We start from the raw sequence: 13,848 nt of genomic DNA on the forward strand, positions 1-13,848 counted from the left end.
TTTTTGGTGTATGAGCATCTCCATTTCCCAGAAAGTTTTCTATATGCCACTATCAGACTTTATTAAAAGAAACATATGAATATAACACCACAGAGCCTAAGTCAATAATACAGGAAAGAGAACACTCAGTGTAAAGTCCTCCCTTTTTCCAAATGCACTGGTCCACTTCCTTTTTCAGAGGCAAGAAACAATCATTTTATAAAAGAAAATAGTATGTTGGTGTATTTGTTGTATTTGGAAAAAATCAAATCAATAAAAAATAAAAATAATTTGCAGAAAAGATGTCAAAATTTTCTAGAAAATGGAAACGCCACCTTTGCTCATGATTAGGGATGATGAAATTCTGGTGTAGAAGTTTAAGCAACAGGAGGTGTTGAATCTGCAGGGCTTTTCGCATAAAGTTAAAAAGGAAGAAAATTAACGTGTTCTATTTTGTAAAATTATGAGTGTATTTTTAATTACCACCACCATACCTTGGGTTATACCAAAAAACTACTTCTGTGTAGTCAAGACCCTAGGACTCCTGGTTACAGATACCTGTGCACATGAACCACATGTTGGGATGCTCACCTTATCTGTTTAATAAAACATGCATAGATGACACCTAAGAAAAGGAATGCTTTTTTAAAATCGTTTCTACCACATTACACGAAATAAGGGCTTCACAAAATTGTAGAAGAGGTTCGGTACCATTTCTGATTGCTGAAACAGTACTGAACATGTGTCCTCAACTCAACTTTCAGCTAAACAGTATTCTCCAGACATCTGTTATTTCTAGCGTAAAAGCCAAGACAAACCTGCTTTCACTTCCAACCTACAACCACTACCAAAACCCACACTCAATTCTTCGAACTCCCATGGGAGACACAACCTTCCTTAAGATAAATATTTTACCAACAGACTTTACTTAAAGAATCTTAGGTTGGTGTGAATGCTGTGCTTGAGTTAACATTGGAGATGTTAACATTGTGGACAGTAAAAAGAAAAGGAGGACTTGTGGCACCTTAGAGACTAACCAATTTATTAGAGCATAAGCTTTCGTGAGCTACAGCTCACTTCCTCAGATGCATATCGTGGAAACTGCAGCAGGCTTAAAAGCCTGCTGCAGTTTCCACGATATGCATCTGAGGAAGTGAGCTGTAGCTCACGAAAGCTTATGCTCTAATAAATTGGTTAGTCTCTAAGGTGCCACAAGTCCTCCTTTTCTTTTTGCGAATACAGACTAACACGGCTGCTACTCTGAAACCTGTCATTGTGGACAGTTTATTTGTGAACCAAATTTATTCAACTATGTCAAAGACACCACATATAATTGGAGACCTACGTCCAGGGCTAGTTTAAGTTTAGAGTGTCATCATCAGAATTTAGCTCATAGTACATAAAATAAGTTTTTACAAAAGCTAAGACCAAGAGAAACATTTCCGTTATCTCTCTTTTTTAAGTCCAACAGAAAGCATTTTAAACAAAAATATTCCCTTGTAATATCTGCAACCCAAACACTAAGTCTCAGCATGTAAGAGCCTGAAATTGAAGTCATAGTCTATGTTCACTGTCCAGAGAGAAATATAAATTAAAAACCCAAATGAATAGTTAAGCAAATTAGATGTTTTAAATGTTCATTTTTATTAACCTAAATTTCCATTTGCAACACACAAATAGATTTCTAATCTTTACAATATCTCTTTAAATGTGGCAAAATAAAGAAGCACACACACATTTTGATCACCCTTACAACTTCTGAGTTCAAACAACAGAAATAATCATCCAGGAAGGAAAAGGTTGTTTTCCCAAAAGAAATTCTTAAACATTTTTCCCCTCACATATTTAGAGGTCTAAAGTAGCATTTTACAATTATAAGTTAGAATGGCAAAATGCAGAAGATAAGCAGAATTACTATCTTCCTGGAGTACTTTTAACAGGGCCAGCCTTAGGGAAAATGGAGCCCCGGGCAAACTTGTATTTTGGTGCCCTTTCTTTGAGTTTGAGAACAGCAGCGTGGGGCTCCAAGCAAAAGGGCCAGCTCCTGGCCGCAGAGCCCGGCCGGGCTGAACAGGAAGGAGTCCGGGGCTCCCCTGGCTATGCACCCCCTGAACACCTAGCAGGAGAGCGGGTGCATGAACACCATCCATACCCACAGGAAGGGGGGACCCAGGGGCTAGCCCACTGGCTCTGCAGGGGTGAGCCCTGCTGCCTGTGCCTCCCCACCAGGCTGGCAGCTCAGGGCAGCATTGCCCACCGCCTGCCCAGGGGCTCCAGCCCCGGGTTCACCCACACTCACCCTGCTCCAGCAGCCTAGGCCCACCAGCTTGCAGCACTCAGACAGCACTCACCTGACTACAGCACCCTGAGTGGCTCCCCACATCACGAGGCTTTGTAAGGCTGGCCCTGACTATTAAAGAGGGGCAGAGTCAGGGAAATGTGTTTTAATAGCAGAAGAAGCTATTTCTTTCCACTTTGCCTCTTTACTGCTTCAAATTACAGCAGCAAAAATACACACCAACCATACACTCAAATGCAAACATACATATTTCAGGGGAAACCCAAAACAACATAAGCCAAAAAAAATTTCTCACCTCAAAAATAGTGCTGAGAAAGACTCACATCCGTTACAGACTCACCTCCACAATCTTAGCAAGTCTATCATTTGGAGAAAGCCTTCCTCACTCTAGATTAAAGGCAGTTTTTAAAGTTTTGCTATCTTTTACGGAAAACGGTTTTGCAAATTTCTCTTTCATTTTGAAATCCATTTAATCTCTTTCAATTTGACAGCTGTGAATCTAGTAGATCCTCAACCCAATTTAGAGCATCAGACCACATGACAGAGAGAGAAATGATGCAACAGAATAGGATTTTATTTATTTTAATGGGAAAGCATGCAGCAGAGGCAATTATATAGTCTACTTGTTCCACCCACTCACTCCTGGCTGGCAATAGAACCCCAAATCAAGCTTGCTGCAGCTTCCACAATTTAAATGAGAAGCTCTTATTCAGTACAATATGCCCACAGTACTGGTACTTTGGGGTTTTGTGGCCACCTAAGGCAGCCCCCTACTGCGCCATCACCCATTCAACTGCACATGTTCCAGCTATGCACCTTGGTCACTTACAATAGCAAACATGGGGGTTAGAAGACCCCACAGCTAGTTCCAGTTGGCGTGATTGAATATAGCAGGTACCATCCCTGGTACCGCCGAGAACTTGATCCATTTAAAGAGGTAAATTTACCCCATAAACAGGATTTTCCCTTCCTCTGAACCAAATAAACCACTTCTCACAAACTGCCCTCTCAAAAACCAAATCCCCCGCAACCCATCCCTTCTAAGAACGCTCCTCTTCTCCCCGCCTTACCAAGTACCCCAACACTACCCCATTTCTGAAATCTCCAAACCTTCATTATTAGTCACCAACATCAAAACTTCTTCAGTAACCCTCTATAGTCCTTCCCTAACCCAACAGACCCCACACAACACTTCCATAACCCCATATAAACCCAATAACATCCCCTACAAACTCTCCCACCACCTCACAGCACCAAAACCTTCCCAACAAACTGTAACTAGAGCAGTTGGAGGAAAATATTTCAGCTGACCCAAAACGATTAGTGAATTCGTGTCAAATTCACCAAATATTTTCTTTTTTTTTTTTTTTTGGTTTGGTCAAAACTGTTTTGACATTACCAAAACGTCATTTTTTGCAGGTTGGAGTCACAAAACAGTTGAAGGAAGGGGTGGGGGGGTGCCTCTTTTATAAAGTTTAGTCCAATGGTTAGTGTACTCACTTGGGACTGTAGCAGAGTGCCCTACCTACTGTGCTGGATATTCGGGGGGCGGGGGGGTCTCAATCTAGATAATCAATCATTGGAGCAGTGATTGAATTTGGGTCTCCCACATCCTGGGTGAATGCCCTAACCCCCCTGGAGCCAGAGCGTCATTCCACTTCCCTGGCCCACTGTCATTATGAATGACAATGAACAATTGGCCCAGGGAAAGAGAATGAGAATGCCTCTATAGCCCGGGAGTCTAGGGCACTCACACAGGATATGGGAGATCCTAGTTCAATCCCTAATTTAAGGACTGTTTATTTAAACAGAGTGAAACAGCTTTAACAGGAGAGAGACCCACACCAGAACATCCAGCCCAGTGGTTAGGGCACTCTCTACAATGTAGCCAACCCAAATTCAAATCACTTCTCCACATCAGAGAGAGGGCGGAATAGAACTTGGGTCTCCCACATCCCAAGTAATTTATAAGGAGAGCACCACCAGCCACCACCACCTCCTCAATCTCCCCCTCCCCTGTTTTGTGAATAGTCATCCTTTTAACAAAATGCCTAAAATCAAAACAAAAAAATATGAGTTGGCTTGAAAAAAATGTTTAATTCGACCCAACTAGAAATGTTTCCTGTTTTTTTATATGCCAAAAAAATTCTAAACAATTTGTTTTCAGTTCAACCCCAAACAAGATTTACGATTTTTTCAGAATTGCCAGAGAACTGAAAAATCCATCACTAGGCAAGTTCTGCCGATAACATTCCCTTACAAGTTTCTGAACACTGCCCTCACACCCAAACCTACCCAATAACCCCCTCCAGCCCCCATAACATCCCCTACAAACCTACTACCACCCCAGAACCAACATGCCCACAGCCTTCTACAGGCAACTAATACTCCCTCCCCAGCTCTCCTGTAACCTCTTACAGAACCCTCAAAATACCACCAACAACCCCCCATAACTCCCTTCACACCCCAAAATATCCCCTACATGACCACTCCATAACCCTAAAATAACCAATACCCAACCCCCACATAACCACCTACAGGCCCCCCAACATACCCTCAAAACACCATCCCACCACCAACCCCCCCCAGCCCCTTACACCCCCCACAATAGCATTCCCTACAAAAACCTCTCCCCATAGCCCCTCCCCCCCCGGCAACCAATACACCCTCCCAGCCCCCCAACAGCCTCACAACACAGCACCACCACCCATGCCCCACAGCCCTCGCACCTCCAAACCCCCCCTCAGCCCCTTACACGCCCCCATAGCATTCCCTACAAAAACCTCTCCCCATAGCCCCCCCCCCCCGGCAACCAATACACCCTCCCAGCCCCCCAACAGCCTCACAACACAGCACCACCACCCATGCCCCACAGCCCCCGCACCACCAAACCCCCCCAGCTCCTTACACCCCCCCCATAGCATTCCCTACAAAAGCCTCTCCCCATAGCCCCCCGCTGGCAACCAATACAGCCCCACAACACAGCCCCACCACCCATGCCCCACAGCCCCCGCACCACCAAACCCCCCCAGCTCCTTACACCCCCCCCCCATAGCATTCCCTACAAAAGCCTCTCCCCATAGCCCCCCGCTGGCAACCAATACAGCCCCACAACACAGCCCCACCACCCATGCCCCACAGCCCCCGCACCACCAAACCCCCCCAGCTCCTTACACCCCCCCCCATAGCATTCCCTACAAAAGCCTCTCCCCATAGCCCCCCGCTGGCAACCAATACACCCCCCCAACCCCCCACCCCCTCCAGCTCATCCCGCCCCTGCAGGCCCCGCCGCTGCGCCCCCGGGGCCCCCTTCCCAGCCCCTACCTGCGCCGGGCTCCGCGCCGACCCCGTGGCGTTTCCTCCACATGGGGGGCTGGGGGAGGAAGGGGAGCGGAGCGCCAGGCAGCCCCCGCCCGCCGTTGCGCTAGGCTCCGCGGCCTAGGCGCCGACTCCACGGGTGCTCCAGCCCTGGAGCACCCAAGGGGAAAATTTGGTGGGTGCAGAGCACCCACCGGCAGCTCCCCGCCCCACCCCCCGGCCCCAGCTCACCTCCGCTCCGCCTCCGCCTCCTCCCCTGAACGCGCAGCCGAGCTCCGCTTCTCCGCCCTTCTGAGGGGTGGGGGGCGCAGAGAAGCAGAGCTGGGCGGTGCATTCAGGGGAGGGGGCAGAGCGGGGGTGAGCTGGGGCCGGGCGTGGGGCGGGGAGCTCCTGGTGGGGGCTCTGCACCCACCAATTTTCCCCATGGGTGCTCCAGCCCCAGAGCACCCACGGAGTCGGCGCCTAAGGTGCCACTTTTGATGTATCAGTGGGGGGAGCGGCCGCTCCCCCCGCTCCCCCCTAGCTACGCTCCCCCACCCCTAGGAGCCAGAGGGACCTGCCAGATGCTTCCTGGGAGCTGCCCTAGGTAAGCACCGCTGGGACTCCCACCTTGCCCCGCCCCGCAGGTGCCTCTGGCTCTTACGGGTGGGGTGGGCACCCACTACAGTGGCCCGCGAGACCCTCCTGCCCAGTTCTGCCTTAGGCGCCGACTCTACGGGTGCTCCAGGGCTGGAGCACCCAAGGGGAAAATTTGGTGGGTGCAGAGCACCCACCGGCAGCTCCCCGCCCCACCCCCCGGCCCCAGCTCACCTCCCCTCCGCCTCCTCCCCTGAACGCGGGGCCGAGCTCCGCTTCTCCGTCCTTCTGGGGGGTTGGGGGGTGCAGAGAAGCAGAGCTGGGCGGTGCTTTCAGGGGAGGAGGCAGAGCGGAGGTGAGCTGGGGCCGGGCGTGGGGCGGGGAGCTCCCGGTAGGGGCTCTGCACCCACCAATTTTCCCCGTGGGTGTTCCAGCCCCGGAGCACCCAGAGAGTCGGCGCCTAAGGCGCCACTTTTGATGTGATCAGTGGGGGGAGCGGCTGCTCTCCCTGCTCCCCCCCCAGCTACGTTCCCCCACCCCTAGGAGCCAGAGGGACCTGCCAGATGCTTCCTGGGAGCTGCCCTAGGTAAGCACTGCCGGGACTTGTTAGGATATAGATATTCAGGTCTGTCTGTAAAGGCCTATATTCTAAGAATTTAGGTGTATTCTTATCTCTTGGCTAGTTACAGAGGTACAAAAGAAAGAATCAAAATCACTGTCTGCTGGTGTAAGGGCCTTCTCTTACTGTGACAGTCTGAGGCCCTGTGCTTAGGCTAAGGCCTTTGGCTAAGCAGCAGAGGCAGCCATAAGCTGGGAAGCGACCGGTCACATCCTCACATTCCAACTTAGTCACATTGAAATAAGGTGCTATTGGGCTGTTAGAAATACAATCCTGTCCTGATAATGCCTGTCACCTCCAGAGAAAGGGAAGTGCCTAGAAAATATAAAAGGAAACTTAGTTTGATAGCATCCTGTCTGGCAAGAACTCACTTATCAATAGCTGGGATGTGAAATCCTCACTTCTGTATTGTTTTGTCATTATAGTTCCCACTTTGCTCTTGTTTGTCTGTATAATCTCTGTCTGGTTCTGTGATTGTTCCTGTCTGCTGTATAATTAATTTTGCTGGGTTTAAACTAATTAAGGTGGTGGGATATAATTGGTTACATAATCATGTTACAATATGTTAGGATTGGTTAGTTAAATTTCAGGAAAATGATTGGTTAAGGTATAGCTAAGCAGAACTCAAGTTTTACTATATAGTCTGCAGTCAATAAGGAAGTGAGTGGGGGTGGGTGTATGGGAATGTGGGTAAGGAAATTGGAATCATGTTTTGTTAAAAGGGGAAATGGGAACAGGGAATGGGGATAAGGAAACTGGAATCATGTTTGGCTAAGGGCTGGAATGGGAACAAGGACACAGGTGTAATTTACAGAGGATACTAAGGAAGGAAACTGGAATCATGCTTGCTGGAAGTTCACCCCAATAAACATTGAATTGTTTGCGCCTTTGGACTTTGGGTATTGTTGCTTTCTGTTCATGCGAGAAGGACCAGGGAAGTAAGTGGGTGAAGGAATAAGCCCCCTAACATCTTGGTGCCGGTGACCTGGGTGCATCGCATTGGATAGGTGAGTGGCAGCCTGTAAGTCCCCCTTCCCAACAGTCCGCGCAGCTGCTTGGAGGGGGTATCGCGAACTCTCGTGATGGTAGTTGTGGGTTCTGGAAAGCCAGGGTAAAGGATTTTTTGGATAAATGGATAAGGAAGAACCAGGGCCCATACCATGTGCAGGGGTCAACCTGGGATGAGATTAAAAAGGAAATGGAGGAAGTGTTAGGGGACCCAGAGGTAAGGGGGGTGGCTGAGGAGCCCACCCTCCTTGGTATATGGGTAGTGGAAGAAGGTCCCTGCCCATGGGGACTGAATGCCTTCCAGGGAAAGGAGGCACTTCAGTCCGCTTGTGAGAGGTTTGAAGTAAGGGCAGCTTTATGGGAAGCTGCCAGTAATCTTTCAAGTTTGGTGCTGCTTCAGCAAGGGCTGCTGAAGGGTTGTAAATTAGTTAGGGGTAGTGAAAGATGATTTGGCACAATAGAGTTTAAAGTCAAAAGCAGAGTTAACAGATGACCTTTAGAGACTGGAGCTGGGACTTGGTCCTGGGGGAGAGGAGAGGGAAAAAAAAAAAAATTTCAAAGTGCAACCTGCCTTTCCACACTTTTGTTTTTCTGAAGTTTTAATGGAGGGTACTTTGGATACTTATGTGAGATGTCAAGAAGGAAGTTTTTGTTTAATGATAAAACCCAGTTCTATAAATGTAACTGTATGTACAAGTCTGTGCAGTCACATTGGATGGAAGCTTGGTAATTAAATTATCCAAGGGGGTCAGGTCGAGTGGCTACTACCACCACTATGCTTCTGTCCCCAGAAGCCTTTACAGCTATTCTGAGGGGAAAATGGGCCCTTTTCCCACAGAAATGGTCTATAAGGGACTGCTGCAGGCAGCAGGCGGAGAGAGAATCTGATCAAAATTATTTGACTTTTGGGAAATGTAATCAAAATCACTAAAGGATGGAAGGGGTTTCTATTGGAACTTAACTTGGCTGCCCCTGGTTGTGTCTAGTTGCACAAGATGGAAGTGTAATTGGGGTACAGTTGTGTAAAAAGAGTAATCACAGTGCAAGAAATGTTAGGCAAAAGAGAATTTTGTGTGGTAAAAGGAAAAGGGGAGGAATGATGGGAACACTGAGCCTTGGGGTGGCTCTGGGGGATCACATTGTTGCTTTGGTGGGTGTGCATGAAAACTCTGTGGGCATGGGGGAGGCAGTTACACCTTGTGTAAAATTAATATGGCTAATATAATGTTATGGAGGTTAAACTATACGGAAGGAATGTGCATTTTCCCAGGACATGTGCAGTGTATATTGGAGAAGGGGTAAAAGAAATACAAATAAAACAAGGTACTTAATTAAAATCCTATTAGGGCTCCAAAAGGGGCCATAATAGGTTGTGCTTTCTTTTTCAGATCTGTGTGTGTTTTGGAGCAGGAGATGAAAGTGGAAAGCAATCAGAACTCTGGTGGAAGTAAAATGTTTCCCTTTTAATACAGTGTCTGAGCTGCTAACAGCTTTGGATCCAGAAGCAAGCTAGTAAGCCTCTGTGTAAATGCAAATTACCTAGCTGAGGGGCACAGAGGAGCTGCAAATAATGAATACATCTGATCAGCAAACAAGCTACTAGAAGACTCAGATTATGGCCCTCCAGGAAAGGGAGGTGAAAAAAGTCAAGCCTGAAAATAAGGGGGACAGGTTAACTTTAAGGGGGGTGTGTGTACAGTGCTAAAATCTGAAGCTGTGTCACCACTATTACCTGAGAATAAACTTAAAGCTTGGTACAGCAGAGAAACTATTGCAAACTTGGTCTATTGTACAAGAGGGGAAACTGAGGTACACCACCTCATGAATTTCATAAATGACCAGTGAGTGGGGTAATTCACTAGCCTGACTATAGAACAAAATAAGGACAGCCTGGAGGTAATTCTTCTGTTTTTCCTGCAATTAGCAAGGAAATTTTGTAAAAGAAAGTAGTAGTATTATTAAGCAATAGTCTGTCCCCACCATGGGGGTGGAAATTGTTTCTTTTGTTTTTCAGATACTCTACAAGCAAGCTGGCGCCAGCGGGAAAAATAACCCAGAATACCATGGATCTGTGTTTTGTGTTTGTCTGTGGTGTTTGTCTTGTTGCTAGCATTGTTGTGTTTTAATGAACAGAAAACCTCATGACATGGGTGGGGGATAGCTTCAAAAGGCTGACCTTGGGGGGAAGATGTGTATGGGAATGCAAAATGCTCCCCTAGAAGGCCTGCTACTGTGGTACCTGGAAATGGAATGGCAGCTAAGGTGGCCCCCACAAGCCCTATGGAAATAATGAGAAGGGCAGGAGCTCACTGGGAATCAATGGAGGGGTGTGTAAAATAGTGTAAATCAGCAGAAGATGTTTGGATGTGCCCCTCTCCTATGACTATAGAGGAGCAGGATCAATGGCCTATGCAAGGGGTAGACAATTGGGTGTACTGTGTATAAAGTGTTTTGCTGGGAATGTACATATTACTGGGGGCACAATTACACCAGGCCATAACCAAACTACACCCATCTACATGCTGCTATATGGACTTTGGTGCACAAATGGATCTGTGAATCTTATTGCTGTAAATAAGCCAGGGCCTATACCAAGTGGTCAAGCTGGTTTGGACAATATCCCATTTCTCTGTGAACATTCAGTGGACTTATGATATGGACAATAGCAAGCAAAACCTGCAGGGGCAGCTTGTTGCAACTGCCAGCAACTGGACACATAAGATCGTGACCCCGTTGAAGGAGGAGAGGCAGTGTTTTGGGGGTGTCTCGGATGTTGGACCATACTGCGGTGGTCAGGACTCGGTGTTGCTGTGGATTTTGTATTGTTAACTGTACTTGTGTTACGTTGCATAGGGAGATAACCTATAAGTAATGTAATAAGCCCTCCAAACCCTGCAGTGTACTAGACAACCCAGACCCAACCTTCTCGGGCCCACTATAATGGGAAGTCTGGAACACTAACTGGAATAGGCGTGGTATGCCCGTACGAGAGAAGGTGCAGGGCACTATACTACACAAGGGGCAGTGGGACAAATGGAATATCGACCCTTCCACCTTGATGCCTGGCCCTATCAGGAAATGTATCGCCATATGTCCTATGCTTTTCCAGGGATACCTGGGCAGGAGGATCCCAAAAGAAGAAAAGGGGTGGAGTGTTAGGATATAGATATTCAGGTCTGTCTGTAAAGGCCTATACTCTAAGAATTTAGGTGTATTCTTATCACTTGGCTAGTTATAGAGGTACAAAAGAGAATCAAAATCACTGTCTGCCGGTGTAAGGGCCTTCTCTTACTGCGACAGTTTGAGGCCCTGTGCTTAGGCTAAGGCCTTTGGCTAAGCAGCAGAGGCAGCCATAAGCTGGGAAGCGAACGGGTCACATCCTCACATTCCAAACTAGTCACATTGAAATAAGGTGCTATTGGGCTGTTAGGAATACAATCCTGTCCTATCACCTCCAGAGAAAGGGAAGTGCCTAGAAAATGTAAAAGGAAACTTAGTTTGATAGCATCCTGTCTGGCAAGAACTCACTTATCAATAGCTGGGAGGTGCCCGTTCCTGCTGGGCTGTTTGCCTGTACTTGAACAGAAATGTTCCCCACTGTTAGCCAGGGGGAGGAGGGAGGGATGAGGGGCTAGCCACGTGGTGGGGGGAGGCAAAATGCGACCTTGGAACGAAAGCACATGTGCTATGTATGTAATGTTAACAGCAAGGTTTACCGTGAAAGAGTGTACCCATTGTTTTATAAAATGTGTCTCTTTAAATACCACTGTCCCTTTTTTTTTCTCCACCAGCTGCATGTATTTCAAGGAGCACAGGATCTTCTGCTTCCCAGAGGCTAGTGAAGATCAGAAGGCGAAAAAAACACACTCACGATGAAATGTTCTCTGAGCTTATGCTGTCCTCCCACACAGACAGAGCACAGACGAATGCGTGGAGGCAGACAATGTCAGAGTGCAGGAAAGCACAAAATGAGCAGGAGGAGAGGTGGTGGGCTGAAGAGAGGGCTGAAGCTGAAAGGTGGCGGCAGCGTGATGAGAGGAGGTAGGATTCAATGCTGAGGCTGCTGGAGGATCAAACTAATATGCTCCAGCATATAGTTGAGCTGCAGGAAAGGCAGCAGGAGCACAGACAGTAGCTACAGCCCCTGTGTAACCAACTGCCCTCCTCCCAAAGTTCCATAGCCTCCTCACCCAGACGCTCAAGAACGTGGTGGGGGGGCCTCCGGCCACCCAGCCACTCCACCCCAGAGGATTGCCCAAGCAACAGAAGGCTGGCATTCAATAAGTTTTAAACTTTTAAAGTGCTGTGTGGCCTTGTCCTTCCCTCCACCACCACCCATCCTGCTGCTTCTCTCCTCCATCACCCCTCCTGGGCTACCTTGGTAGTTATCCCCCTGTTTGTGTGATGAATTAATAAAGAATGCATGAATGTGAAGCAACAATGACTTTACTGCCTCTGCAAGTGGTGCTCGAAGGGAGGAGGGGAGGGTGGTTAGCTTACAGGGAAGTAGAGTGAACCAAGGGTCGGGAGGTTTCATCAAGGAGAAATAAACAGAACTTTCACACCATAGCCTGGCCAGTCAAGAAACTGGTTGTCAAAGCTTCTCTGGTGCCCACCGCTCCCTCCTGTGCTCTTCTAACCGCCCTGGTGTCTGGCTGCACGTAACCAGCGGCCAGGCAAGTTGCCTCAACCTCCCACCCTGCCATAAATATCTCCCCCTTACTCTCACAGATATTGTGGAGTGCACAGCAAGCAGTAATAACAGTGGCAATATTGGTTTCGCTGAGGTCTAACCGAGGAGTAAACTGCACCAGTGCACTTTTAAACGTCCAAATGCACATTCTACTACCATTCTGCACTTGTTCAGCCTGTAGTTGAACAGCTCCTGACTACTGTCCAGGGTGCCTGTGTATGGCTTCATGAGCCATGGCATTAAGGGGTAGGCTGGGTCCCCAAGGATAACTATAGGCATTTCAACATCCCCAACGGTTATTTTCTGGTCTGGGAATAAAGTCCCTTCCTGCAGCTTTTGAAACAGACCAGAGTTCCTGAAGATGCGAGCGTCATGTACCTTTCCTGGCCATCCCATGTTGATGTTGGTGAAACGTCCCTTGTGATCCACCAGTGCTTGCAGCACTATTGAAAAGTACCCCTTGCGGTTTATGTGCTCGCCGGCTTGGTGCTCCGGTGCCAAGATAGGCATATGAGTTCTGTCTATGGCCCCACCACATTTAGGGAATCCCATTGCAGCAAAGCCATCCACTAAGACCTGCACGTTTCCCAGGGTCACTACCCTTGATATCAGCAGATCTTTGATTGCGTTGGCTACTTGCATCACAGCAACCCCCACAGTAGATTTTCCCACTCCAAATTGATTCCCGACTGACCGGTAGCTGTCTGGCATTACAAGCTTCCAGAGGGCTATTGCCACTTGCTTGTGAACTGTGGGGGCTGCTCTCATCTTGGTATTCTTGTGCCTCAGAGAATCATAGAATCATAGAATATCAGGGTTGGAAGGGACCTCAGGAGGTCATCTAGTCCAACCCCCTGCTCAAAAGCAGGACCAATCCCCAATTAAATCATCCCAGCCAGGGCTTTGTCAAGCCTCACCTTAAAAACTTCTAAGGAAGGAGATTCCACCACCTCCCTAGGCAAGGCATTCCAGTGTTTCACCACCCTCCTAGTGAAAAAGTTTTTCCTAATATCCAACCTAAACCTCCCCCACTGCAACTTGAGACCATTACTCCTTGTCCTGTCCTCTTCCACCACTGAGAATAGTCTAGAACCATCCTCTCTGGAACTACCTCTGAGGTAGTTGAAAGCAGCTATCAAATCCCCCCTCATTCTTCTCTTCTGCAGACTAAACAATCCCAGTTCCCTCAGCCTCTCCTCATAACTCATGTGTTCCAGACCCCTAATCATTTTTGTTGCCCTTCGCTGGACTCTCTCCAATTTATCCACATCCTTCTTGTAGTGTGGGGCCCAAAACTGGACATAGTACTCCAGATGAGGCCTCACCAATGTCTAATAGAGGGGGACGATCACGTCC

The 13,848-nt window shown here is 47.9% G+C and overlaps 1 protein-coding gene across 9 annotated transcripts in view; it reads right to left on the bottom strand.

The window, feature by feature from the left end:
* The window catches only part of ST3GAL5 (ST3 beta-galactoside alpha-2,3-sialyltransferase 5), a 103,591-nt gene that overhangs the window by 44,788 nt on the left and 44,955 nt on the right, over nt 1-13,848 (bottom strand). For 4 of the 9 annotated variants that reach the window (XM_084625998.1, XM_084626002.1, XM_084626000.1 and 1 more), the window contains exon 1: nt 5,603-5,798. The exons of 3 other annotated variants lie outside the window; for them this stretch is intronic. In XM_084625998.1, the coding sequence (XP_084482124.1) occupies nt 5,603-5,645 (43 nt within the window). In that variant the 5' untranslated portion in view covers nt 5,646-5,798. Of the gene's footprint in view, nt 1-5,602; nt 5,799-5,827; nt 5,917-13,848 lie in introns of those variants that run through there. 2 more of the 9 variants (XM_084626003.1, XM_084625999.1) reach the window with 2 other exon arrangements.

This window comes from Lepidochelys olivacea (assembly GCF_965140295.1).
Source record: "Lepidochelys olivacea isolate rLepOli2 genome assembly, chromosome: 4".
Lineage (NCBI taxonomy): Eukaryota > Metazoa > Chordata > Testudines > Cheloniidae > Lepidochelys > Lepidochelys olivacea.